Source organism: Caretta caretta, chromosome 4, assembly GCF_965140235.1.
Source record: "Caretta caretta isolate rCarCar2 chromosome 4, rCarCar1.hap1, whole genome shotgun sequence".
NCBI lineage: Eukaryota > Metazoa > Chordata > Testudines > Cheloniidae > Caretta > Caretta caretta.
In genome coordinates this window covers 41012001-41038675 of record NC_134209.1, presented here as the reverse complement: position 1 = coordinate 41038675, position 26675 = coordinate 41012001, and the positions used below count along the sequence as shown (strand labels likewise).

Sequence of the window (26675 nt, the reverse complement as noted above, 5' to 3'; positions counted from 1 at the left end):
AAATTTTTTGATTTAAATTGCTCCAATTTCTGTACTCCACCTCGGCAAGTGGAGTAGCGCTAAAATCGAGATCGCAGTTCCGGGTTACAGGTAATGTGGACGCAATTCAATGTCATTGGCCTCCGGGAGCTGTCCCAGAATGCTCCCTTGTGACCGCTCTGGACAACACTCTCAACTCCGATGCACTAGCCAGGTAGGCAGTAAAAGCCCCAGGAACTTTTGAATTTCATTTCCTCTTTGGTCACCATCAGCACAGGCGACCATCAGCACAGTCCACCATCATATGCAACCGGGCAGAGTCCACCATCACAGGAGACCTCGCAGACTCGGATTCATAGACGAGCTCCAGCATGGTCCGAACGGTCACTGCATGTTGGGGAGACAAATCTGTTATGGCAGAAGTACGTTCCAAAAAAAGAAACACAAATATGTATGCTAAAGTCTCCAGGGCAATGACAGAAAGAGGCTACTCCAGGGACACAGAGCAGTGTCGTACAAAAATCAAGGATCTCAGGCAAATGTTCCAAAAAGCCAGGGAGGCGAACGGGCGCTCTGGGTCACAGCCCCATACATGCCGCTTCTACCATGAGCTGCATGCAATTATAGGGGGTGACGCCACCAGTACCCCACCACTGTCCGTGGACACCTGCAAGGGGGGAGTTGCACGGAGCGAGGAGGATGAGTTATTGGAGGATGAAGAGGAGGAGGAGGACAGTGCACAGGCGGCAAGTGGAGAATCCGTTTTCCCCCTAGACAGGAACTATTCTTAATGCTGGACCCAATAGCCTCCCCCCACTCCCAGTGCGGGCTCCTGGACCATGACCCTGGAGAAGGCACTTCTGGTGAGTGAGAGCCTGATCAGAGCCACGCGGTGTGGGGAAACCCAGCTGCGCTGGGCTGTTCGCATTTAAAGGGCTCATTCCTGCTCAGAGCCTCATCAGAGCCACACAGTGGGTGTGGGTGGGTGGGTGTTGTGTGAAGTGATCATCCCACAGAGCCCGCAGGCGCTCCTATTATATGGCAAATCCACCAGGCATTGCTTGCAATGGGAAAGGGGGCCCAGCAGTTTGAAAGCATTGAAATGAATGCGGAAGAAGCAGAACCCCGCATGCCCCTAGGGCTTACCATGGCTGCCTGCAAGCTGAATTCTGTTGGCCGGCCATGTGTGATGGCTTAGTCACACCAAAATGGCAGGCACTTCAGTATAAGAGGCAAAATGCAACCTTGTACAGAAAAAACATGTGCTGTGTATTATGAATTGCCTGTTTCACTGAGAAAGTGTCCCCTTTGTTCTCCAAAATGTATCTTTTAAAATACTGCCCTCCCTTTTTCTCCTCCCGCAGGTGCAAATATTTCAACGTGGTTCCTATCTACTCCATCCCAGAGGCTGGTCCAGATTAAAAGGTGGAAAAAACGAAGTCAGGATGACATGTTCGCCGAGCTCATGCAGTCCTCCCGCACTGATAGGGCCCAGCTGAATGCATGGAGGCAAACAATTGCCAAGTCCCGTAAAGCATTACATGAACACAAAGAGAGGAGGGACATGCGCGATGAGAACAGGCAGGATGCTATGGTCAAGCTCATGGGGGAGCAAACTGACATGCTCTGCTGTATGGTGGATCTAATGCGGGAAAGGCAGCAAGACCACAAATTGCCGCTGCAGCCCCTGTATAACCGTCCTCCCTCCTCCCCAAGTTCCATAGCCTCTTCACCCAGACGTCCAAGAACATGGCGGGGGGACGCTACGGGGACCCACACACTCAACCCCAGAGGATTGCACAAGCAGCAGAAAGCTGGCATATCCGAAGTTTTGATTTGGTTTCTGGACTTGTCCTTCCCTCCTCCTCCACCCCCCCTCCCCCAGTTACCCCTTACCCTCCGGTGTACCTTCTTATTTCTCTCAGTGTGTTGTGCAACTAATAATAAAGAACAGTTTTTAAACAATTGTGACTTTATTTCCTTTCATATATATAGGGGGTGGGTAACTTCAAGAGAAACAAACACAGCTGTCACACCGTACCCTGGCCAGTCATGAAACTGGCTTTCAAAGCCTCTCTGATGTGCAGCGCGCCCTGCTGCGCTCTTCTAATTGCCCTGTTGTCTGGCTGTGCGAAATTGGCCGCCAGGTGACTTGCCTCAACCTTCCACCCCGCCATAAACATCTCCCCCTTACTCTCACAGATATTGTGGAGCACACAACAAGCAGCAATTTCAGTTGGAATATTGGTTTGTGCTGAGATCTAACCGAGTCAGTAAACTGCACCAGCGTGCTTTCAAACGTCCAAAAGCACATTCTACCACCATTCTGCACTTGCTCAGCCTATAGTTGAACTGCTCCTTTCTACTGTCCAGGGTGCCTGTGTATGGCTTCATGAGCCATGGCATTAAGGGGTAGGCTGGGTCCCCAAGGATAACTATAGGCATTTCAACATCCCCAACAGTAATTTTCTGGTCTGGGAAGTAAGTTCTTTCCTGCAGTTGTTCAAACAGACCAGAGTTCCTGAACTTGCGTCATGCACCTTTCCCGACCATCCCACGTTGATTTCGGTGAAATGTCCCTTGTGATCCACCAGTGCTTGCAGCACCATGGAAAAGTACCCCTTGCGGTTTATGTACTGGCCGCCTCAGTGTTCCGGGGCCAAGATAGGGATATGCGTTACGTCTATCACCCACCGCAGTTAGGGAAGCCCAGCGCATTAAAGCCATCCACAATGGTCTGCACATTTCCCAAAGTCACTACCCTTGATAGCAGCTGGTCAATGATTGCGTTGGCTACTTGCAGCACAGCAGCCCCCACAGTAGAATTGCCCACTCCAAACTGATTCCCGACTGACTGGTAGCTATCAGGCATTGTAAGCTTCCACAGGGCTATGGCCATTCGCTTCTCGACTGTGAGGGCTGCTCTCATTTTGGTGTCTTTGCACTTCAGGGCAGGGGACAGCAAGTCACAAAGTTCCATGAAAGTGGCCCTACGCATATGAAAGTTTCACAGCCACTGGGAATCATCCCGTACCCGCAACACTGTGCGGTCCCACCAGTCTGTGCTTGTTTCCCGGGCCCAGAATCGGCGTTCCACGGCATGAACTTGGCTCAAAGCCACCATGATCTCCCAATTGCCACATGCCGTGCTTCTAGGAATGTCTGTGTCCATGTCCTCACCACTATTTTAATCGCGCTGTCGTTGCTTCCTCGCCTGGTTTTGCAGGTACTGCACATACTGCTGGATAATGCGCGAGGTATTTACAATGGTCAGAACTGCAGTGGAGATCTGAGCGGGCTCCATGGTTGCCACACTATGGCGCCTGCATAGGTAATCATGGAAAAAGGGCTCAAAACGTAGGAGAGCAGAGTGGCAGCGGAAGAGGTGCTGTTCGGTTCACGATAGCCGAAAAAAAGGTGGGAAACAGTTGTCTTCTGTAGCTTTCACGGAGGCGGGAGCCCAGGACAGACAACATGGAGAGTCTTGGTAGCGCAGCAATGGCAGGAGAGCAGAGTTGGCGGCGGAAGCTGTGCTGCTCGGTTCACGATGGCCGAGCAGAGTTGGCAGTGGAAGCGGTCGATGAGGCAGAGAAAGAGTAGATACTTATAGAGATTACATGGAAAGACGAGAGGAAATGCGTGGTGGATTCATAGTACCAGGAGAGAAGCGGTGCACCGTACTGCACTGTCTGCTGAAAGCAGTATGGCATCTGCACGCCAAAAAGGCGTGAAACGATTGTCTGCCGTAGCTTTCATGGCGGGAGGAGCGACTGACGACACACAGCCAGAAACACTTGCGAGAATGTTTTTCCCCCATCATGCACTGGGAGCTTAACCCAGAATGCCAATGGGCGGTTAGGACTGTGGGATAGCTACCCACAGTGCAGCGCTCCAACATTCAATGCTAGCCTCAGTACTGTGGGCGCACTCTGTCGAATTCACACATTTGAGTGGGGACACACAAGACCGAATGTATAAAATCACTTCCGAAAATCCGAATAGAATAATTTCAAAATAATTTCATACTGTAGACGTACCCTCAGTTGCTATTTCTGAGGACAACCTAGGTTGTTATCATAAATGAAAAAGGGCTTCTTGATAATTAGTGGTAGTCAAAATAGTAAGCAGTGTTAGGTTTTATAAAGAATGGGATTGATTATACTGCACTGTTATAATACTGTCATATAAATCAGTGGTGTGCCATTTCTCAGAATATTGTGTTCAGGTCTGGCACCCTATCTCAAAAAAGATATGACATAAATAGGAGTTCAGCAACAGGTGATGCAAATAATTAGAGGAGTGGCGAGACTTCCATGTGAAGAGACATGAGAGAGGAGATGAATAAGAAGAGACATAAAAGGGATATACAAATAATGAGTAGAATATGAACAGTAAAGTTGGTGCTTCTGTTTAGCCTTTTCAATAATATAAGAACAAGAGGACCTTTAAACTGAAAAACAATAAATTTAAAATGATAAAAGCAAATACTTTTTGCATATAGTACATAATTAGTGTGGAACTCATTGCCACAAGATACCATTGAAGCCAGGAGGTATAGGCTTCAGAGGAGTATTAGACATACATATGAATGAGAATATCCTTGTTTTCACTATATGGAGTGGAGGGTTTTTTGTATAAGCTCTCAGGCCTTACTCAGCCAACCACTGACAGCAGTTAAGAAACCTCCCATAGTGGGAGGTTATTTTATAATTGTCCATTATTGGTTTCTTGCAAATAATCTAAGATACTACTTATATCACCCACATTACTATAGTATTTTAGTGCTTCACTGACTATTTCTCCTCAGAACTGTGCAGTATGGAAATATTGTTATCCCCATTGTACAGATAGGGAACTGAGGCACAGAGTGACTAAGTGATAGGCGCAAGGCACTCTGTGACAGAGCGGGAAATTGAACCCCAGTCTGCCAAGCCCCAGTCTAGTGACCTAACCACTGGATCATCCTTCCTTTCATTACTGTAATGTTTGTAGTATTGGCCACTGTAAATGGCAAGATGCTGGACCAGACAGACAACTGGCCAGTATAAAACTCCCTATGTTATTGTGTTCCAATCAGAGAGCTGTGCATGGAAGGAGAGCAGATCATCAACCTTGTTTTTGCTGATCACATCCATTTTTAAGTTAGCATATGAGCATCTCACTCTGGTAAATAAATTTTCCCACTTTCTTTATCTTAAAAAGCAACAAAATAGATCTTTTTAAATTTAAAATTCATTTCCAAGTTTCAGCCTGCTGCACATTTTAAATAGCCTTATAAAACCCCTGAAAATGGGAGATTATAGTAGAGACAGACAAATTCTTAACTGTGACAATACTGGCATGCAGCATTATGATGATATTAACCTTGAGATCAGAAGAGAGTTAGAAAGCCATGGTATGCAGATCAAAGGATTGAATATAAAGAGTGCTCTTTTTTTAACAGTTCCTTGACAGTAGAGTTCTTAAAACCTGAAGTTAGAATTAGATCTACAAACTGTTACCTGTTAGAAAACAAAATTGTCCTTGTGCTGTTGGACTCAACATTGCTTATAGTCATTTTCTCAGAGTTCTTTTAATTCAAGAAATCGCATTTAGCCTGATGGCATCCTGAGTTTGGCTGGTTTCTAGTATCTGTTCTGACTATGTCAGTATGTTATATGGAGACTTGTAAACAGGAAAACTCACAAGAAAGGAACTTCAAGTTCCTCAAGCAGTGCATTATTCCAATATCTGTGATAAGGGTTCTGTTATCCCGCATACTTTATATCTTTGTGGATTTAAGAGAGACCTAGAGATACAGTGTATGCTACTGAAACACAGACTGTAAATACTGAACAAAGAAAAAGAGCAGGTAATACAGCCCACACAGATCACAAGAGTGGCCTGAGCAGTTACCATAGGTGGATGTATGAGAGAGGAGGATAACCACTTTCCACGTGCATTGAATTCCATTTTTATAGACATCAGAGCGAAACTGAGTTGCCCTGAGATGGGCTTACACTGTAGTCTTTGCTTGATCAGTACAAAACCAGAGTTACTGGTGTTTAGGAGATAATAGTAGAAGTTCTGTGGCCACTGAGATATGATTTGACAAGAAGCAAAGATTAAGGAACAGAGAAAAGGTTCTGAATAGAATTCTTAGCTCTCTGCTGGGTCCATTGATAAAATCCTTATGAAGTCTATTATATGCTGAACTCCTTGATGATCTTGGTAGAGTGATTCTCTAGTGTCTTGTGAAAGCCCAGCATGAAATAAAGACTCCTGGAGACTTCCAGGCAAGCAATGATGGAGCAGCTTGCCACTGCTGGTGGATTGTCCAGAGAGGTTAAAGTTCACTATTTTCACTGTGTTTAACATAAAAAAAAAATTTAGTCAGGCAAGACTCTGCAAGCTAGAGCCAGAGTACATGTCCAAGCTGTGCTTTTTAGGAGAGTGGCATGAAAGCTCCTTTAAAAGAGTTTTCTAAATTATAGGATTGGAAATAAGAAATCCCAATAAATGTGGCATGATGATAAAAGAGATTAAGAATACTTACATCTCATGCTTTTTGGAAAAGACCAGAAGCCATTATTTGCTGTAGCTTTCCTTAAACTGAAATAATAAAGATATATTGCTGATTTGGGAGAATTTCTTCTTTTGTAAGGAGGATCTCTTATGTAATTGCCCTTTCCTGGAATTTATGTTGCTGAGACTGACAGCTCCTTGCTTATCTAGGTAGAAAGAATTAGTTATGTAGCTTAACTAAGTGGAGAAAACTCAGATGTGGAAAAAAATTGCTGCTATCAAGAAAAGATGTTTTAAAATGAATTCTGTCCCTTTCCCTCATTTCACCTCATTATATATTGTGGCATCTCAAACCCTAGATAATTTTTACTTGTCATAAAATGCGATCAGTAATCACAAAGGAACTTGGACAAATAATTGCCTGGATACTTAATTTCCTTGCTTTGTAAGTTAAAATTAAGCAATTGACATCTAGATTTTGTCATTTTGTAAACCAAAAATTGTGAAGTAACTGTTCTAGGTACTATAATGAGAAGCTATTGTTCTGAAAAGTTCAAAAAGTGAAATTGTGTCTGCAAAGAAAATTGTTTTTCCAAATGTACATTGGTGTTAGTGAGCAACCAGATGAAAGGCAGTGTGCATGCAATGAAAGTTTAGTACAGTATTTTATTATATAAGGAGGAAATCTACAACCTATTGGTTTCCCTTCTTGAAGCTGTCACTCATTTTTAATTTATTACACTTGAATTGTGCTCATGTTCTGAATAACAATATTCTGAAATACATGTTGCATTCTCATAAATACAGTACATTTTGTTTTCTGACTTTGTTTGCCAAATTCAGAATCTGACATTACTTCAGCTGTGGGATAAGATGCTGCTACTCTGTCTTTCTAGAAGGCAGCAAATTCATTGTCTCCTAATGGAGGTGGTAGTTGGCTTTTGTGGCTGTGTTTATCTGTTTTGTTTTTTAAATTCATATCTATGCCTAGAACTCATGTGATAAATAATGTGCCCATTTCTTCTCCCGAAAAGAGTTTTCTTTGAGATTATTAGCTCTTGTGTTATTTGAGTTGTACTCCATATGAATAAAGTTCAATGTCTTCTTTTTCATTTCCTTTCAAAGAAGCTACTATGGCTGCTACAGTGAACCTGGAACTTGATCCCATCTTTTTGAAAGCCCTGGGCTTCCTGCATTCAAAGAGTAAAGATTCTGCTGAAAAGCTAAAAGCTCTGCTTGATGAGTCTTTGGCCAGAGGAATTGATTCAAGCTATCGTCCTTCACAAAAGGTATTCACATGAATAGAACACGTAGGTCATTTTTATATGCAGTATTAAAGCTCCAGCTATTCCTGTTTCAAGTTTTATAGCTGAAGAACTATGAGAGCCAGAAAGGGGGGAAAAACAGACTTGCGGAGTAGCTATGTTATTACTTGATCACTGACCTTTATGCATTTGTTCCTGGTGCCATTGAAGTTAGAGGAAAACTTCGTATTGACTTCAGTGGCACAGTGTCTGGTCCTGGAAGAGAGCTGTTCCTTGTTAAGGTGGGAGGGGCTCTTTGTAACCTGGTGCTTTCTGAATACTTTTATCCTGGCTTTGGTGGTGGTATGTCTGTCACTTCTGTATCATGTTGCTCATCCATCCTGAATCAAAATTAGAACTAAAAGCACATAAAAATGCAGGTTAATTATTGTTGCTGAGCATAAATCTTAAGCAATGTAGCCAGATAATGGTAAAACCACATCAGTTTTCTGAACATTCTGTTGATTAATTTGTATGCGGCAAGAAGAGAAAAAAAAAGTTGAAGGGCAGGTTTTAAAGCCAAAATGATTTGCAGAACCAAAACAACTAGCATGCGTGACAAATGGAAAAAATTGTGTGTCATGTTCTGTTCTGTATAGGTTCTTATATCGTGCTCATCACTGCAGTATGTGAACTTCTTCCAGTAGGACATTAAGCTAACAAGTACCAAACACTAAAAACACACTAACTAGAATATTTAAGATGGAGAATATTATATTAAAGGGACCCCGCCAGTAACCTACTGATACTGCTTTCCACTGCCAAGTGGATAACCTGCGTTAAGTGCCCAGTTGTGGTTTCTTGTTCCCAAAGGAACTGAGATTTCAGTCATGGCACCTTGCTCAGTCTCTGATTTTCACATATATTGCTATGGCTTTGGGGACTAATTTAATCACTTATGTTCAAAATTGACCTGATTATTATCTATCACTGACACAAATAAGCAGCTATTGACTTGTGTTGAGATGCATATCAAGATTTATTGACCCAAGAGGTAAATATTGACCAAGATTAAGCAAAGGTCAATATTTTCCTCCCAGAAGGAATGAAATATTGATGTTCACTGACACCAGAAGTCAATTTATATATGGTTACGTAGATTGAATTTTGTCATCAGAACTATCTGAAAATATCTGCTCGTTGTGGCTGTGAATTTTGGAAGTATGAAAGTTTTACCTTTGATATTAGTGTTTCAAAGGGAAGATGCACTTAGGGATCCAGAAAAATAAACAAACCTCTCTCTGAAAAGGTGACTAGTCAGAGGAGATGGAGGTGGGTTAGAATTCACTGCAGAGGGCCAAGGTACACTTATGTGATTTGATTCATTAATGTTGTTCACACTTATGTGATTTGATTTGTTAATGTTGTTCTAGATCCCAGTAATATTTACCTCTGTGAAGATAAAAAAAAATTGAAACACTTGTTACACGACTGGTTATGCAATGTTGTGCCATTTTTTAAATGAGTATATAGAAAATGTAATGTTTACCTAGATTTGTGACCTAAGCAGTTGCAAAGTAGCAAGTGTCTTATGTGTTATGTTTGTTATCAGCATTTTTTTCATTTATTTAGGAAGTAGAGCAACCCAAAGTGTCTATTACCAAGCCGATTTCCAGTAAGCAGGAGCCTAAAGCTTCGTCCAGTCTGCCTTCAGGCAACAATAATGGCAAGCCCGTCACAACAGAAAAGGTGAAAAAAGAAACAGAAAAGAGGACTGCTGATAAAGTAAGGCCAATTTTGGTTCTAATCATGAAATAATTATGGACTTAAAGAGCTCCATTTGTGCTTGAATTTAAAATTATTATTCAGCCAAAACCAAATTGTTCATGCAGAACTTCGTTAATCTGACCCATTTTAGTTGCATCTGCAGCATGTCACCTTTCGCTCCATAGGATCATAAGTTAGCACAGGCCAGACAGTACAACAGAGGATTTATCATAACTTTTCCCAAATGTCTTTATATACTACTTTTTATTGGGAGGAGAAGAATCAATGAAAATATGCTAAACTGTTATCTCCCCCACTCTCTCTCTCTCTCAAGACCACTGAATCTTTTACAAATCATTGTGAGTTGTACAACTGATGACTTTTCTACGCTTTTAGTTCACAAATGTTTTGGTGGGAATGTATTTCTATCTCTAGGAAAAAGTGCCAGATGTATTGTGCAGATCCACAGTACATAATTTACCTACTTGTATTTGTAATTAATTATGCCAGTTAGTTGCTTAGATAAAAACTAACCACTAACTTTTCACATTTTCACCATCTCCATGTGTGGTGTTTAATAGATGAAAGTAGAAATTGGTGAAGGAGTTGATGTTCCAAAGAAACCCAGACTAGAGAAACAAGAGGCTCGTTCTTCCCCGATCACAGTCCAGACTAGCAAGGATTTAACCATGCCTGATCTATCTAGTTTTGATGAAACCAGTGCCGATGATTTTGCCATGGAAATGGGCTTAGCTTGCGTTGTTTGTCGGTAAGTGACTCATGCTTTGTCGGACACACAACTCCTTCTAATGTGTTCTTCTGTGAAAATGACAAATTATGTTTGTCGTCTCTCAGTGTCTCCATATCAAATTAGACCAGGGTGTTTTTTATTTTATAAATAATCTTAGACCTGATTGTAGAAAGCACTTAAGCACATACTTCAAATTAATCATATGCTTAAGTGGCTTCCTGAATAAAGATGCTTTTCTAAAATGCGAGGTCTTTAAGAAGAAAAATATCTAAGTCACAGTAAGTCAAATATCAGGTCTTTGGAGAAATTATTTACCATAACAATGTTTTGCTAATTATAAGACTACTGTACATCTTACGGGGAGGGGGAGAATCATTGAACATCTTAAGTAGCCAGTATACAAATATAGCACAAGTATTCATTTTAATTACTGGTAGCCAAACTTTAGAATTAATCACTACCTGTGAGCAGTGCACTTCAAGTTAGGGTCTATTCTGAAGTGTTTTTTAAAAGTGACATTGATAACATTCTATGTTTGTTTTTCCATGTTTCCCAAATGATTTTCAGTTGGTTTACAAGTAAAAATGGTTTGTTTTTTGGTCTGTTTTTTGAATGGCCAGCCCTGAAAATTTATCTTGGAATGCATGCATCAAGATAGGTTTGTCTGACTCATACATCTTCACTATTAATAATGACTTTGAAATTGGAACTTAATTGACAGTTCTGTTTGTGACGTACAAACTTTGCAGTGCTGGTAGAAGGGAAAAGTAGCAAGCACGTATTTTGTGAATACACACTCACACAGGAATCAAAGTTGTTGAATAAGAAAATTTATCTTATTTATTTACTTACTTACTCAGTCACTTTTCAGGCTCTTGCTATGTTAATTAAGGAGTATCTCAGGTCCAACAATGGATAAGTTGTTGCAGTTACAACTTCATACAGTTAATTATGGTTTTAATTTTCATGTCAAGTTATTGCAGACTTTTCTGATGATTGTTATAAATGGGAGAAAGTCTTTTTAATCTTTTATTAAAGACACAGAAAAAGAAGGAAAAACCGTTAACGCATTTGAAATGCAAAGTATTAAGTAAAGCTTTCATTTTAACAATTTACCTTATTCCCTTTTAGCTGAATAGAGTCTTTTACCCCAACTTGACAGACTTTTTAGATGGTATTAACTGTCCTTTTGAAGGGAAAAGAGAAAAGATGAGTTTAAATGGTCTTGAGCTGTTGCTGCTGCTGTTGTCCATGAAGTCAGATCCCATTTCTTTTAAGACAAAAGACATGCACAAAAGAAGAGATAAAAGAACAGCCAACAGTCTGTGGATCTGATTTTCGCTTGCAGCCTTGCTGCTGGAGAAGCACAAGCCCAGCATATGTTTTTTTTAGCCACTCCATGACTTGGAAAACTTTTACCATTGTCAGGCTTGTTAAGGCATTGCTTTTAGCTAGCCTTTTTTGTTACAGGTTTATAGCTCTGTTGCAAAAGATGGAACTCCCTTGGCCATGTAAGGCAGATCCTTATTAAACAGATGAGAGAGAAAGAAGAGGAGAAATGAGATGGGGGGGGGGGGAAATGACACACTAAGAGGCAGTGAAAGCAGAAACCCAAGGTTCAGGTGATTATCCAGGATTTAGTTGTAGCCATTGGAGGTGTTGAAGTCATCTGGTTCCCCCTTTCTGGCTCATCCTGATCAGAACATATTTCAGGATCAGGATGATGAAGGTCCAACAGTGTTACGGTGGATTCCCACAAGATAGTGGGGAGGGCAGTATCCATGAAGGTAAAGATTTTTTTCTTCCACTCCATCTGTCCCTTTAAGTGACCCTCAAATAAACATTGTCCAAAAAGGCATGACAATCTCATTCCTTAAAATAAGCAGTCAAAATACGTTTTGGTGAATTCAGCTATAAACATTTCTTCACATTTCTTTCTCAATTTATTGGTATTCCAACTCATGACTTTTCCAGGAGCCTTGAATACTCTTTTGTCACCATTTCAGGTAACTATACCTATATTCCCCCCACTCATGGTCCACCAAAGCACCCACTCTAGGCTCCTGGCTCCTCAGCCATCATCTCTCTTAGGCAGAGACTTGAGTTCCCTTATTTACACTGTGATATCCCCAGCAAGCCAGACTACCTAAAAGACCACCAGCTGCATTTAGTTCTCTCTGCGAAGGCTATGCCCAGTGTAATTGCCAGCAGTTACAAGTTACCACACAGCTCTTTCTAAGCAAGCATATTATTCTTAAAGTGAAAGCATTACAGAGAAAACATGTTAAAAACAATAAAAGAAACCACATGCATGCTAAAGAGCTAACTAGAGGTCACCCCCGAATCCAACCTCAGGCAGTGAGTGGCGTCAGTCCTTCAAAACCCACAACTGGGTTTCACCATAGTTACAAGTCTATAACTGTCTTAGATTCAGAACTAGAACAAAGACTGGCCACTTCAGCTGTTTCTTTATATAGCTCAGGCTACGTACACACTACACCTTATGTCGGTATAAATTATGTCACTCAGAGGTGTGAATAAGGGTGTGAGCAATGTAAGTTACACTGACATAAGCACCAGTGTGGACAGCGCTATGTCAGCGGGGAGGTCTCTCCTGTCGGCTTAGGGCTACTGCACTAGCAGCGCTACAGTGACACAGCTGCAAGCTCTGTAGTGTAGCCATAGCCTCAGCCTTTATTCACCAGTCTCTGGGCACAGATAATTGGCAGACAGAAGCCCTCTGCTCAGGGCATAGCTTCAAAAATCAGATTTTTTGCATAACTAGAGGTGGGGAATTTACATTAACTTCCCGCTAGGTATTTCCCAAGAAATCCACTTAACACTTAAACTTTCCATTTAGTACAATGGACTCCAAAGATACTTAAACTGAATTCAATAAGATTTTTCAAGAAAATTGCAAGAAGCTGCCATATCTGTCACAACTTTATCCCAGTTCTTTTAACAAAACCAATACAGTTTGGACCAATCTTTCTATCTTCAACTTTTGCTTACCTTTATAAAAATTGTATTTAATAGTCAGAGTTGAACTTTTTTTTTACATGGGGCAACTTAGAATACAGTCCTGTGCACAACATCCCAACCATATTTTAAGACAGCAGATACGATGCTGTTTATTAGTTTTATTACAACTATGTAAGACGTGTTCTTACTCTGTCAGATGTTTTATTTACCTATCCTTGCTTCCTCAGTACTACTCAAAGACACTCATTGGTTGTGTCCTGCTATAGTCTTGAATTAGAAAGTTTGTTTATTTTATTTAAGGCTTACTGAGTGAGGCTTCAGTTGCTAGGGCTGGGATTTCCAGTATTAACTAATGTTTCAACATTGGTGCTTTTTTGTTTAATCTGAGCAGAAATACTGAATACTGTAAACAGATATGGTTTAGACACTTCTAAAAACCTAAAAAAAAGTGTCAATGTTAAACACAACATTTTAACAATGAGTTGTCGAATTCTTCTGTAAAATAAAGCAAATATGTATAGTATTTTGAAAGTGAAATTTCATAATATTTGGCTAACTGCTAATGAAAGCTTCATATCCAAATGTGAAACACTTATCTAAACTGAATTATGAAGAAAAGGAGAGCCCAAATATTATTATTATGACTTACATGCATTGCAATAGCACTGAGGCACCCCAGTCCTGGCAAAGACCCTGTTGTGTGAGGCAGTGTACAAACACAACAAAAAGACAGTCACTTGCCACTTTATCTGTACTGCTATCTGTATTATTTCCATTTTACACATAGGGAATCTGAAGTGCACAGAGATGAAGTGACTTGCTCAATGACACAGAGCAAGTCACTGCAGAGCCAGCATTAGAATGGAAGTGTTCTAACTCCCTGAAACCTGCACTAACAGTGAGACTGCATATTCACTTTTTGCACTAGTATAGAGTGGGATCTGAGTGCAGCTTTGCTAATTATAGGAGTGCAAGTAGAAATTCCAGAGTGACCCCCATTTTCTTTTCTTTTCTTTTCTGTTCTTTTTTTTTTTTTTTTAATGGGAGGGTGGGAGGTAAAAAATCCCCTCCCTCTAATTCCTGGCCGTCCCTTCTGCATACAGATCTTTAAGGAAAAAACACAAGTCACTAGTTATGGGAACCTTAAAAAATCAAAAGTAAAAATATTATAAAGGAAAATGTTGTGTGTGACTTGCAGGTGACATTGAAGTCCTGTCAAAGAGAGAGCGTTTAGGAAAAATCTGCATTCTCTTTGCAAGAACAGCCTTCTAAACTGTAATGAATAAATTAATTTTGTCTTCATTTTTAAAAGATACAAAACCATTCAGGCTGTCTCTTGATTTAAAGACTAGCTTAAAGTACGTCTGGCTTTGACTTTTCTTGGCATGAAAAGTTTATTTTTTTGTAATCCATCCAAAATTATCCTTTATAGTTTTAAAATATGGAGATTAGTCTGTTCCCTTGTCACATGCAGTTGAAACTGAGATGCTTTGTTCTGACCCAATCTATTTTTCAAGAATCAAATGGCTTCTGAAATATCCTGAATTTAAATAATGTGCTCCAGAATTTCTGAAACCTCTCCTCCTTTGTTTTTAAATAGCCTAGTTAAAAAAAAAAAGATATTTTTCAAAAATTGTTCTTACAGCTATATTGACAACATCTTCTGATTTCATTTCCTTGTTATATAAAGAAATAAAGTACTATGTTTCCCCACCCATCTTCAAATAGAGTTTCCATGGTTACCTAGGTACCTGCTCCTCAGGGAGATGAGCAAAAGCAGCTTAGCAATTAAATAGCCTGATTTGTCATCTGAAAGAGGAAGTCATTAGGAAAATGCAATTTGGCTATTTCACAGATATACTTCCAGTCATGTGTACGTCACTAATTTGTCACATACACAATGTGATTCTTTTCAGCAGAGGCCCACGCAAAACTAAGTCCTCATCACCAGCTTACATGCTTGTTTCAAGGCAGAACTGCATAGCTAATCCTTTCTGTTCCATCTCTCTATGATGTTGGTATTATGTTATGTTTCTAATGTCTGTCTGTGATGGGGAGCGAAGGATGGTTACTAAAAGTTCCACAAAGAAGCGTGCTACTTGCATCCTGGTTTTTTGAATCCTTTAACTAAAAGAATTAGTCGTGGGGGAATTCCATGCAAAAAAATTTAAAATTCCACACACGCTATTTTAAAATTCTGCATATTTCATTTGTCAAAATAGCACAATATAATCACGCCAGTTTCAGTTATTTTGGTAATTTATTTCAGAATACCTGTCAGCAACTATGTCTGTAACAATACAGACAACAAAAAAGATGCAGGAAATGTTTTGTGACAAATAGATTCCTTACTAGGCATACTAATACATAACTCTGAGTAATAATTCATTGAAACTACAGTACAGAAACCTATTTCCAACCTCCCTCAGAAGCAGAGAAGTCAAGGATAACAGAGGAGCTGAGCGAGAGGGAAGTAATTGCTGGGAAGGAGCCTGGGTGTAAACTTGGAGGGTTATTGAGTGTGGGTGGGAGAAGTATGGAACAGATTTTGGGGGCGGGGGAGGATTGTTAGGGAGCCTCTGCCATGCTCTCTCATTCAGTCAGGCACATTTGCCCCTATTCCTATGTGTCCCTGCACCCCCCCATCCCCTGTGTCCTTGCACCTCCACTCAGCCACTTCCCTCTCCTCATGTGTCCCTGCACCCCCACTCCCATCCAGCCCCCGCCCCAGTCTGTCCTCCACACTAGCCCTTCTGATTCCCAATCTGACACACACACCCCAGCAGTCCCACGTGCCCCATGCTGTCCATCCCCCCATATTCTGTGCCTCCTGACCAGGCCCCACGGGCAGGGTGCTGTGAGGAAAGCAGCCTCTTTCTCTTCCATATCTGCTGCTGGGGCTGTTCCTGTCCAGGAGTGGCGGCTCTCTGTTCTGGTGCCACAGCAGCCCTTTGTGGTTGAAAGGAGTAACTGCAACTCCTTTCTGGCAGAATGTATTTTCTGCGGGGAGAGGGGAATTCTGAATAGCACATGGATTCTTCACGGGCACAGTGGCACAGAATTCCCCCAGGAGTATAAGAATGGTTGTCATTGAGACACTATTTGTTGTTGAGCAATACAATTCAACCTCTTACAGCAATATTATTCCCTAGGCACTCAGATACTATAGTAATAGTAATAGAACATTTTTCAGAGCTTTATACATCATAAGGGAGCAAACCAAATGACTTTTTCCTTTACAGGTGACTTGTAGATGTGTTTATAATAATAATCTAAAATTCTTAGATTTTCTTTAGAATCTACTTTAAAGCAACAAAAAGTTTGCAAGACAGTTATTAGGAAGAACTCATACAGTAGAAAAGGGATCTTTTTCATTTTGCCAAGAATAGAAAGTGTATCCTTAGCGTAAGAATATTTCTAATTTTTTATATTAAGCCTTGCAGCGATTACAATGACTAGATAACCTTAAAGTGCTTTATTCAGTAACCTGTTCTCAACTGTTTGTTCTGCAGGCAAATGACAGTTACTTCTGGAAATCAGTTAGTAGAGTGTCAGGAGTGCCATAATCTCTACCACCAGGATTGTCATAAACCTCAGGTGACAGACAAAGAAGTCAATGATCCTCGCCTTGTATGGTATTGTGCCCGCTGTACCAGGCAGATGAAGAGAATGGTAAGAGTCAGCTTTTTGTCTAACATGAGTAGTATTTGGAGACAGCAATTCATTTGGGCTGTTTTAAAACAGGATTTGCAGAAACTTTTAGAAGATGTTGGAAAATCATTTTTCACAGCTGCATTTCCTTTTGCTGCTGCTCTGGTTATTTTAACTGTAGTCTCAAAGAACATTCAGTAATGTTCCTATTAACAAAATAAAATAAATCACAGAATTAAAAGTCAGGCACGATCAAACAAGTTTATTTCTTCCTCACTGGTAGGCAATGGAACAAATAATTAGGCTTATTTAATTTATCATCTAGTTGTTATACTGATCTACTAAATAGTCTCATATTTGTCATTTTCTTCTCAAATTTAGGGCCTGAATGAATTGCTCCTCTGGAACTTAACATTTCTCTAACAAAGGTCTACACATTTTGGGCCAGGTCTTGTTCAGCAATGAGTGACCTCAATTTCTGTTGAAGTTGATGATGAGACCCATTATTTTCATTGAGCTGTGTGTTAATTTCTTTAGTAAGCAGGCTGTTGACTTCTGAGTTTCATAATGAGTCAAAATCTGTTGTTAAAAAGTGTCTTTTGCTATTAGAAACAATTTACAAAAGCTGAAGATAACTTACTTTTATGTTATCACTGGAGTAAGAAAACATCTTTATTTTCACTAAACATAAATCATTAGCCCATTCATCTTTAATTCTGAGACCTTTTAAAACTGAGATGTTATACAGAAGAAATTTTGTTAAATTTTGAAGCTATTTTGTGATAACCCGGCAAAATGTTATCTGTTGAAATGACCTTTCTATTAGGAAAATCTCATTTAAAATGTTTTTGCTATAGCCAATGAAAGTTATTAATTGATTTCAGTAGTTTTAGTACTTTGATTATCTCCAGTCCTTTGAACTCAGGACTGCTTTCTTGTGCTCAGTAAATTGCACTGAAGTACCATACTCATCCACAGCTATAAATATTTCACGCTCACTGTGATGTTCCCCTCTGGTGTTACCTGGACTGGTAGTCTGCTAGATCACTCCAATCTTTGACTCTGGGAGCCAGCCTTACCCTGTTCTGCTGTGAGAACCCCTATTCCTGAGCTGTTTACGCATGGCCTCTGGCACGTAAGCTGCTCCTTGGATTGTGCAACCGAATGACACGAGCCAATATCTTAGGTCGTGGACACAACCCTAGGAACCTCCATCTTGCAGTGTCCAGTTATGCCCACTGGACGCTGCAAGTTTATATGAGTTTGTCAGTTTAACAAAGAAATTGATATGCACCAGGCTTGTTATCCCAAGGGGAGTTTCAGACACGCTTCAAGCCAAATGCACTGCTTCAAATAGAATAAACAAACAGATTTATTAACTACAAAGATAAATTTTAAGTGATTATAAGTCAAAGCATAACAAGTCAGATTTGGTCAAATGAAATAAAAGTAAAACGCATTCTAAGCTGATCTTAACACTTTCAATGCTTACAAATTTAGATGCTTCTCACCACAGGCCGCTGGTTGCTCTTCAGCCATGCTCTCCCCTTTGATCAGCACTTCAGTCGCTTGGTGTGGTGTCTGTAGTTGTGGGTGGAAGAGAGAGGAAGAGCATGGCAAACGTCTCTCTCTTTTATCATGTTCTTTCTTCCCTCTTGGCTTTGCCCCTCCCCCTTTCAGAGTCAGGTGAGCATTACCTCATTGCAGTTCCAAACTGACCAAGGAAGGGGGCATGACTCACTCGAGAGTCTAACAGATCCTTTTGTTGTTGCCTAGGCCAGTGTCCTTTTTTCCTGTGAGGCTGGGCTGGATTTGTTCCATACATGCCCTGATAAGGTGTGAATTGCCTCTCTGTTCTTTGCCTGGGCTTGCTTTAAGCCATTTTCAGCCTCATTAACTATATACATTAAATTATAACCTATAACCTTACTATAACATTACTGTAACAATTACTATAGCATCACTATAACAGCCATGCTTAGTGCATCATGAGCCTTCTGAAGACACCCAACATGACAAACTTTGCATTGGATACCAACCACGCAATCATTTTATAAAGATGAACATGGGGGTGTAGAGTGTTCCGCCAAGGTACAGAGCGTCACACTCACCTCCCCGTCAAACTGCCATACGTCAGCATTCCCTTTGCAGGCCACAGTTTCCTTTTGCTCTCTCAGCATAAATGCTGCCACCTTACCAGCTTTCTCTGAAAAGAGCCCTGCAATCTGCTTCCCAGAAGCTGGTTTCTAACCATAACCTTTCCCAATATTTTCCTTCTCTGTCCCTCCATCCACCAGTTCCCTACACTCCTCCATCAGGCCTAACTCCTGACTCCTCCTCCCACCTATGTTTACCCACTCAAATATATGGTCACACCCATGCCTTTTAGCTGCTGGAATCTTCCCATTTTATGTGACTCAATCCCACCTACCTGTCAGCTGGAAACTCCCTACAAATCCAAGTTGTGTTTCCACCTGACCTGTTTTCTAAATGCTTAATTTCCAGATCTCATCTAAGATAGTATTCGAAGGGCTAATGTTGTGATCTCATAATGCTCATGTTTTCTATTGTCACTCTGATGAAATCTTCGTCGTTAGTACAGAAACATAACTAATTTGAGTTTAATTATTATTTATGCAGGCTCAAAAGACTCAGAAACCACCTCAGAAACCAGCTCCTGCAGTAGTTTCAGTAGCACCAACTGTGAAAGATCCATTAGTGAAGAAACCTGAAATTAAGCTCAAGCTGGATACCCCAACAACTTTCCTAGCATTCAAGAGGACAGAAGTCAAGGTGCTGTACATTAAACTCTCTCTCTAAGTGCTTTTATTTTATTGCGTATATGAAACATTCTTGCTTAAATGTCGTACAGCTGTTTTTTCCCTTTTCAGAACCCCACCTTGCTCTTTCACGTGATCAAAACCCCAAATGAAAATACAGGCCCTTATTCTGTCTGTATTCAGTAATGCTGTAACATAGTGGATTTTCAGTTTCTTGACTTTTTTATTTTATAAGAAGGAAAAAAATTAGATTTTTCTGGTTTGTTTTTTTTTAAATGGCATTTCTATAAAAGTAAGAAATCTGCATGCTCATAGAAAGGATGTGAATTGCTGTCCATTCTTATGTAACATGCATACATTTGCAATTGCAAGACTCTTCTTATGATACTGTTGCTTCTGTAAGATCTAATTTGTGAGATCCCTTCCTCTTCTATATCGTGTCTCATGTTTCTCCTTCTCTGGGTTATTTTTCTGTGTTAAAGATTGTCATGAGGTGGTAAAAGGAGATAAACCGGAAGCCGTAGCAACAGCATAATAAATACCTTCAGTAGCCTAACAAACTGTGACCCCAGTCCAGGAAAGCACTTAAGTGCATGTAAAACTGTAAGGCTGTGTCAGTCAGGCTGTCTGGAGTGGCCCACGAGCGTGGGTGCCAACTTCAGGCCAGACTGTCAAGAAGCAGGGCACAAAACCTCAAATTGGTTATATATTCTATAGTTAGATTTCACCAGCCAAGTAACAAATGGGAACTCCACAAGCTCTATAACAGCCTTACCATGGAGTCACAGACTGTTCTCTTGGGCAGTCTGATCTATCTTGCCACCCAGGCAAGCCTGCCTTTGTGATAGATGATCTTTTACACCAAAAGTCGAAACAATATTCAGATTACTCGCAGTCCCAAAGGACCAGTCACTTACCCCAGGTCAGTTGCACGTCAGATCTCTTACCAAAGAGAGTGCTGATAGTCAGTCCTGTAATAAACTAAGGATTTATTAACTAAGAAAAAGAAACAAGAGTTATTTACAAGGTTAAAGTAGGTAAACATACACACACGAATGAGATACAGTCTTAGGTTCCAAAACGTAATAGTAGCTCTTATAATATGCAAGCTCTATATATCCTTTAGGGCTAATCCAAACCAATCAGCTTGGGGATCTCTTGCTCTTGCTTAGAAATTTTGCCCTCTCTGAATTTCAAGCAGCATAGTGATCACAATTTCTCTTTAACAGGGATTTTTATTCCCTTCCCCCAGCATTCAAGATGTGGTGGGATGAGGGCTTGTATGGGTACCCACTTCATGGGTGTTGGGGGAAGCAATCAACAAAGTCTTTTGTTCATTGATGCCTCACAATGGTTTGACTAGTGTCTATAGGCCTTCTTTTTGGGGGGAGGAGACAACACCTCTTGTAGTATTTCACACCTGGTAATGCTTCTCTGTTTACAGTCTTAGCAAGCATTTTTATAGTTATAGAGCAAACACTTAAATATTACCTTATAACATGGGATACAGATGTTATAATTAAGATTAATACAGGTAGCATCCTACAAGCATTTCATGAAGTCTAAACACATTCTTGTAACTCTAATATCTATTTTAACAATGCTAACGCACAGGCAAGCCAGACTGGTTTCCAGCTAGGCATTTGTCAGCATTCAGTGAGGCCCAGTGGCCTTGGCATAAGCTGGCACCTGGTCTGCCAGTGTCACAATGTCTTCCTTACGGGGGGCTATGCCAGCATAGCTAGTGTAGTTGCAGCATACACAGACAGAAGTTTTGCTGCTGGTTTACGAATACCACCTCTCCGAATGACGTTGGCCATGTCGACAGAAACATTCTTCTGTCGGCATAGCTGCGTCAGCAAGGGGGATTTTATTGGCATAACTGTTTCCTTAGGGGGTCGTTTTTTTCACACCCTGGCTAACATAATTGTGCTGATGTAAGTGTTAGGTGTAGACCGAGCCTAAGCATGCTGAAATCAGAAGAACTATTCACATGCATAAAGTAATTCATATGTTTAACTGCTTTCCATGTGTGGGAGCCCATATGGATATTATGATGCCTATGATGCAAACAAGTATTCACGTGAATAACTTTATACATCCGAAAAGTTACTTGTATAAATGATTGCAGGATCAATGCCTCATTTCAGTCATAATTCTCAGCATTTAGAAACTGCATGGATGTGCTGTGGGGGGGAAAAATGTGGTTTGAGCAGAGGATTGGAGCTGAGAACCTCTACACCTTAACTCAGACTCACTGAATAACTTTGGGTGAATTATTTAATATCCATGTATCAATTTTCCCCAAATGTAAACAAAGGCTAACTATTCATGAGTTGTTGTGAAGATTAATTACTGTTTAAAAGCTATTTGAAGATGAAGAGCACTACAGAAGTGCTGAATATTATTCATTGTAGCTCATTAACAGAAACACTAAATGGAAACAAATCCAGTAACTTTTGTGGACAGTTTAAGTGTGTATGTGGTGGGGGCATGGCAGGTATAGGGAGACAGGAATCAGGAGGGCTGGGGGAAAATACTGTTTTTTATAAAATGATCAAGAGACTCTGGTATCTGCATTATTTTCATTGCCTGGGGTCTGACTATGTGATAGACCATCTCTCATCTTCTTAAAAGCTGCTCAGGGTAACAGAATCACACACAATCTAATGGACTGCCTTTCTCGTTTATACTTCACAAGTGTTGATCTTTTTAATTACTTTAGATAGACTGCCTTTTATAGAGTTTAGTGAAGGATCATTGTGCCATATGGTATCTGGTTCGCTGGTTAGAAAAAAGGGAAGAAATGATAATATTAACTTCATTTTCAGTGAAGACAAAGGCTCTGCACCTGTCTCCTTTCCTTTCTCTGTGTTGCTTTTGACTGAGATGATCCAGGATAAAATATCAGAATATTGTCTAATGGATATTTTTGTGTAAAGAATCTGAAACTGAAGTTTGATCATAACCATTCCTGCTATTTGTTGAAACATTGCTAATATAGGATTGATTGATTTTAGACCGCAGCAGCAGTTTCGGGGAACTCAACCAGTACCAGTGTTTCCTCTTCAGCAACCAGTGGCCTTACTGGATGGGCAGCTTTTGCAGCCAAAACCTCCTCCACGGGTCCATCAACTGCCAAACTGGGATCAACAGCACAGAGTACCAGCGGAAAACCTGCAGCCTCCTCTAATAACCAGAAACCTGTGGGTTTGTCAGGGTTAACAACATCTAAAACAGGACTAGGGTCAAAAATAGCTTCCAGTAACAACAACACAAACCCTGTTCAACTAAAACCTCTTCCACCTCTGACCTTGGGGAAAACAGGTCTGAGTCGTTCAGTTAGCAGTGACAACGTCAGCAAAGTAGGTCTTCCTAGTCCAAGCAGTACCGCCTCAGGCAGCAGCAGCCAGGTGAATAGTGGGAATGGAAGCAGTAGCACAACAGGTAACAGTGGGAGCAGCACCACCAAATCAAGTGCAGATTCTGGCAATCAGTCACTATCCCTAAAGGGCCCAACTTCTCAGGAATCACAGCTCAACGCTATGAAAAGGTTACAAATGGTCAAGAAGAAGGCTGCCCAAAAGAAACTGAAGAAGTAATAGAGCTGTCTGTTAATCTTCTTTCTTTGTTTCTTCAAAACAAAGATATGTGTGAGGTATAACATACTTCATTTAATAAATATCCATGCAGATAATTTCTAGATTGGCTTTTTTTCCCTATAATATGCTTAACAATGTAAATCTGTGTATTTTCTCCATCTACAACAAACTGTAAATATACTGTATGCTTCAGATCTAGCGGACTAACATGTTCCCTTTCCTTTCTCATGTTTGAAGAAATGTTTGTTCATATTTGTTTAAAGTTTGCGTAGACAATGTATTGTAGCATTTGCCAGTGGTGATGTAATAACTAAGGATATGATTTAGTCATGGATTTACTGGCCGTGACTTTACTGGATTTCCGTACTTCGGCTTCAGCTGTCAATGGCAGGGGCGGAGCCCGGAGCTCCCGAACTGCAGCTGGAGCAGGGGCTGTGTTGCCGCCTCGGCCCCTGTGGCAGTGGGGCTGAGGCTGTCAGTCCCCTCCATGGGGTCCCGGTGTCATTTCTACCCTCCCTCCTCTCCCCGTTATTTTTAGTGATAGTCACAGCTCCCGTGAATTTTTTTTTTTATTGCCTGCAACCTGTCCATTCCTTTTTCTAAAAATAACCGTGACAAAATCTTACTTATAATTAAGGATGCAGATTGGTTTACAATGTTACATTTGTTTATACATGTGCATAACTTTTCTCACAATTCTCCTTTGAGGCCAAAACTTTATTTGGTCTCTGTGAATGACTTTGGGAAGTTTGAAAAACCTTTAAGGAAGTTGTATTCTGTATTTCGCACTACTGTGACCACTCCTGAAATACTGTGTCCAGTTCTGGGGTCCACACTTCGAGAAGGATGTTGAAAAATTGGAGAGGGTTCAGAGGAGAGCCACGAGAATGGTTAAAGGTTTGGAAAACATGCCTTCTAGTGAGAGACTCAAAGGGTGAATCTATTTAGCTTATCAAAAAGAAGGTTATTCACCGTCTATAAGTACCTACATGGGGAACAATAATTTTAATAATGGAGATGTTATTTAATCTAGCAGACAAAGGAGAAATAAAATGGAAGGTCTGGAAGTTGAAGCTAGATAAATTCAGACTATAGATAAGGCAAAAAAATTTAAGTGAGAATAATTAACTATTGGAACAATTTACCCAGGGTTGTGGTGGATTCTCTATTATGAGGTTTACATCAGGATTGGATATTTTTCTAAAAGATGTGCTGTAATTCAATCACAGGTATTGGACTCAAACAGGAATTAATTCAGGGAAGTCCTATGGCCTGTGCTATGCAAGAGCTCCTACTGAATTATCCATAATGGTCTCTTCTGGCCTTAAAACATAACATGCTTTTTTTTTTCCTAAGCTCAAATCACTTAAACTTCGGTATTTGTAAGTATTATATATAGGGAAACACATTTTTATATATACACTTCATGAATTATACTCGATGCGTTATCATTTTCAATCAGCATGTTAATATAAGTATTATACATCTATTAAACTGTTACTTTCCTGAAGCTACAGCATTTCTCTCACAGTGAGTTTTAAATGGAGAAGTTGTGCAGAATTAATGAAATTCCAAATGAGAAAGTTCCTTAGGAAAAGCTATTATCTGAAACGGATTCCATGAAGAAACTATTTAAACATATATACCTCTATTGAAAGTGACCATTTGAAAGAGTGCATTTCATTTTCAGCTATCAAGGAAGCTTATTAGCAGCCGTGTTTTGTTTCTTTCCATAAGTCATCGTGGCACAGAGGGGAGCAAGAGCATTAGAAAAGAGACATATAGGCTCCCTCAGCTGAAAAATATGGAGGAGCAAATATAAAATATTAGTATGAATGTTCTTTTGAGTTCACTGATGCTACAGAAAACCTTAAGAGATTCTGGTTTTAAGAGGAATGAAAAAATAGAAGTGAAGGTGTGGTAGAGGCAACTATCTGCAGGCTTAGATCTTGAACTAAACACTTATATAACACTTTACTTTCTCCAATAACTGCAAAAGTATAAGCCATTGAATCAATTTCTTGTGTTTTGGTGACGTGAGGAGGGGAAAGCTGAAGAAAAGAAGACATGCCAATTGTTAGCTTTCTTGTGTGTATTTCTAAAGCACCTAAAATCATGAGATTATTTTAAGTATTCCACACTTTATCTACGAGCTACAAAACTCACAAATTTTGCTTGTTGCAAGGGAATAACACACCAGCATAGCCCAGGAAATGAGGCCTCAATCCCCTTAACTGTTCACCTTCCATCATAACAAACATGATGATGATTTAAAATGTGTGATTTGTTGAATTCAGCTTTTTCCTAGAAAAGACGAGCTAAGATACCTTTCTGATTCTCAAGTAGTAGTTTTATTTACAGAACTAAAGAAAAACCACTGTCAGGTGCTAGTCGAACTTACATTCTTTTTCAACTGTACTATTTCCTGAAAGAATAAACATTTTCTTTTCTCTCCTTTTTATTGTCTGTTAACTGCCAAAATAGTTTGAGTAACAGCACAGATGATAAGAAATAAAGAAATGTGTATGGCCTCTGCATCATCCCTATTTCCACCCTCATTCTAGCACAGAAGGTTTTTTAATGACAATATGGGGGGGGAGTGGAGACTGTGACAAAGTTCTTGCTCTACCTTGGTGGGTCTTGCGCTTATTGGCGGATTTGCTCGCCTTGGAGCTTCACAGCAGCCCTCAGCTTGGCCGTTTTCTGAATTCACAGTCCAGGTCGACGACTCCTGTGTCTGACCAGGAGTTGGGAGGATTTGCGGGGAACCCGGGCCCGCCCTCTACTCCGGGTTCCAGCCCAGGGCCCTGTGGAATACAGCTGTCTAGAGTGCCTCCTGGAACAGCTGTGCGACAGCTACAATTCCCTGGGCTACTTCCCCATGGCCTCCTCCCAACACCTTCTTTATCCTCACCATAGGACCTTCTTCCTGGTGTCTGATAATGCTTGTACACCTCAGTCCTCCAACAGTCTGCGTTCTCACTCTCAGCTCCTAGTGCCTTTTCCTCCCGGCTCCTCACACGCACACCACAAGCTGAAGTGAGCTCCTTTTTAAAACCCAGGTGCCCTGATTAGCCTGCCTTAATTGATTCTAGCAGCTTCTTGATTGGCTGCAGGTGTTCTAATCAGCCTGTCTTAATTGTCTCCTGAAGGTTCGTGATTGTTCTGGAACCTTCCCTGTTACCTTACCCAGGGTAAGGGGACCTACTTAGCCTGGGGCTAATATATGTGCCTTCTGTTACTCTCCTGTAGCAATCTGGCCTGACCCTCTCACAAGACATTAAACTAGATTTTTTGTGCAGATAAGGAATTTTTTTTCCTTGTAAATGGTGTTCTATGGGAATGGCACATATACTATGAAATGAAACATAAAAAATAGATTTCTTTAATGGCAAGTTTACACCTAAGTAAAGCA

General features: G+C 40.5%; 1 protein-coding gene and 1 long non-coding RNA gene across 2 annotated transcripts in view; one reads left to right on the top strand and one right to left on the bottom strand.

Moving 5' to 3' along the window:
* The window catches only part of INTS12 (integrator complex subunit 12), a 31645-nt gene extending 5848 nt beyond the window's left edge, over positions 1-25797 (top strand). Inside the window, exons 2-7 of the mRNA XM_048846654.2 lie at positions 7609-7772; positions 9360-9512; positions 10076-10263; positions 16740-16899; positions 19519-19671; positions 22679-25797. Of these exons, the coding sequence (XP_048702611.1) occupies positions 7617-7772; positions 9360-9512; positions 10076-10263; positions 16740-16899; positions 19519-19671; positions 22679-23260 (1392 nt within the window). The 5' untranslated portion in view covers positions 7609-7616 and the 3' untranslated portion in view covers positions 23261-25797. The remainder of the gene's footprint in view (positions 1-7608; positions 7773-9359; positions 9513-10075; positions 10264-16739; positions 16900-19518; positions 19672-22678) is intronic.
* Positions 139-18523, bottom strand: LOC142071851 (uncharacterized). The gene is made up of 3 exons (XR_012668059.1): positions 18390-18523; positions 7928-8145; positions 139-366 (listed from the first exon to the last, which is right to left on the bottom strand). It is a non-coding gene; the product is annotated as an uncharacterized LOC142071851 (long non-coding RNA).
* Positions 25798-26675: the final 878 nt, after the last annotated feature.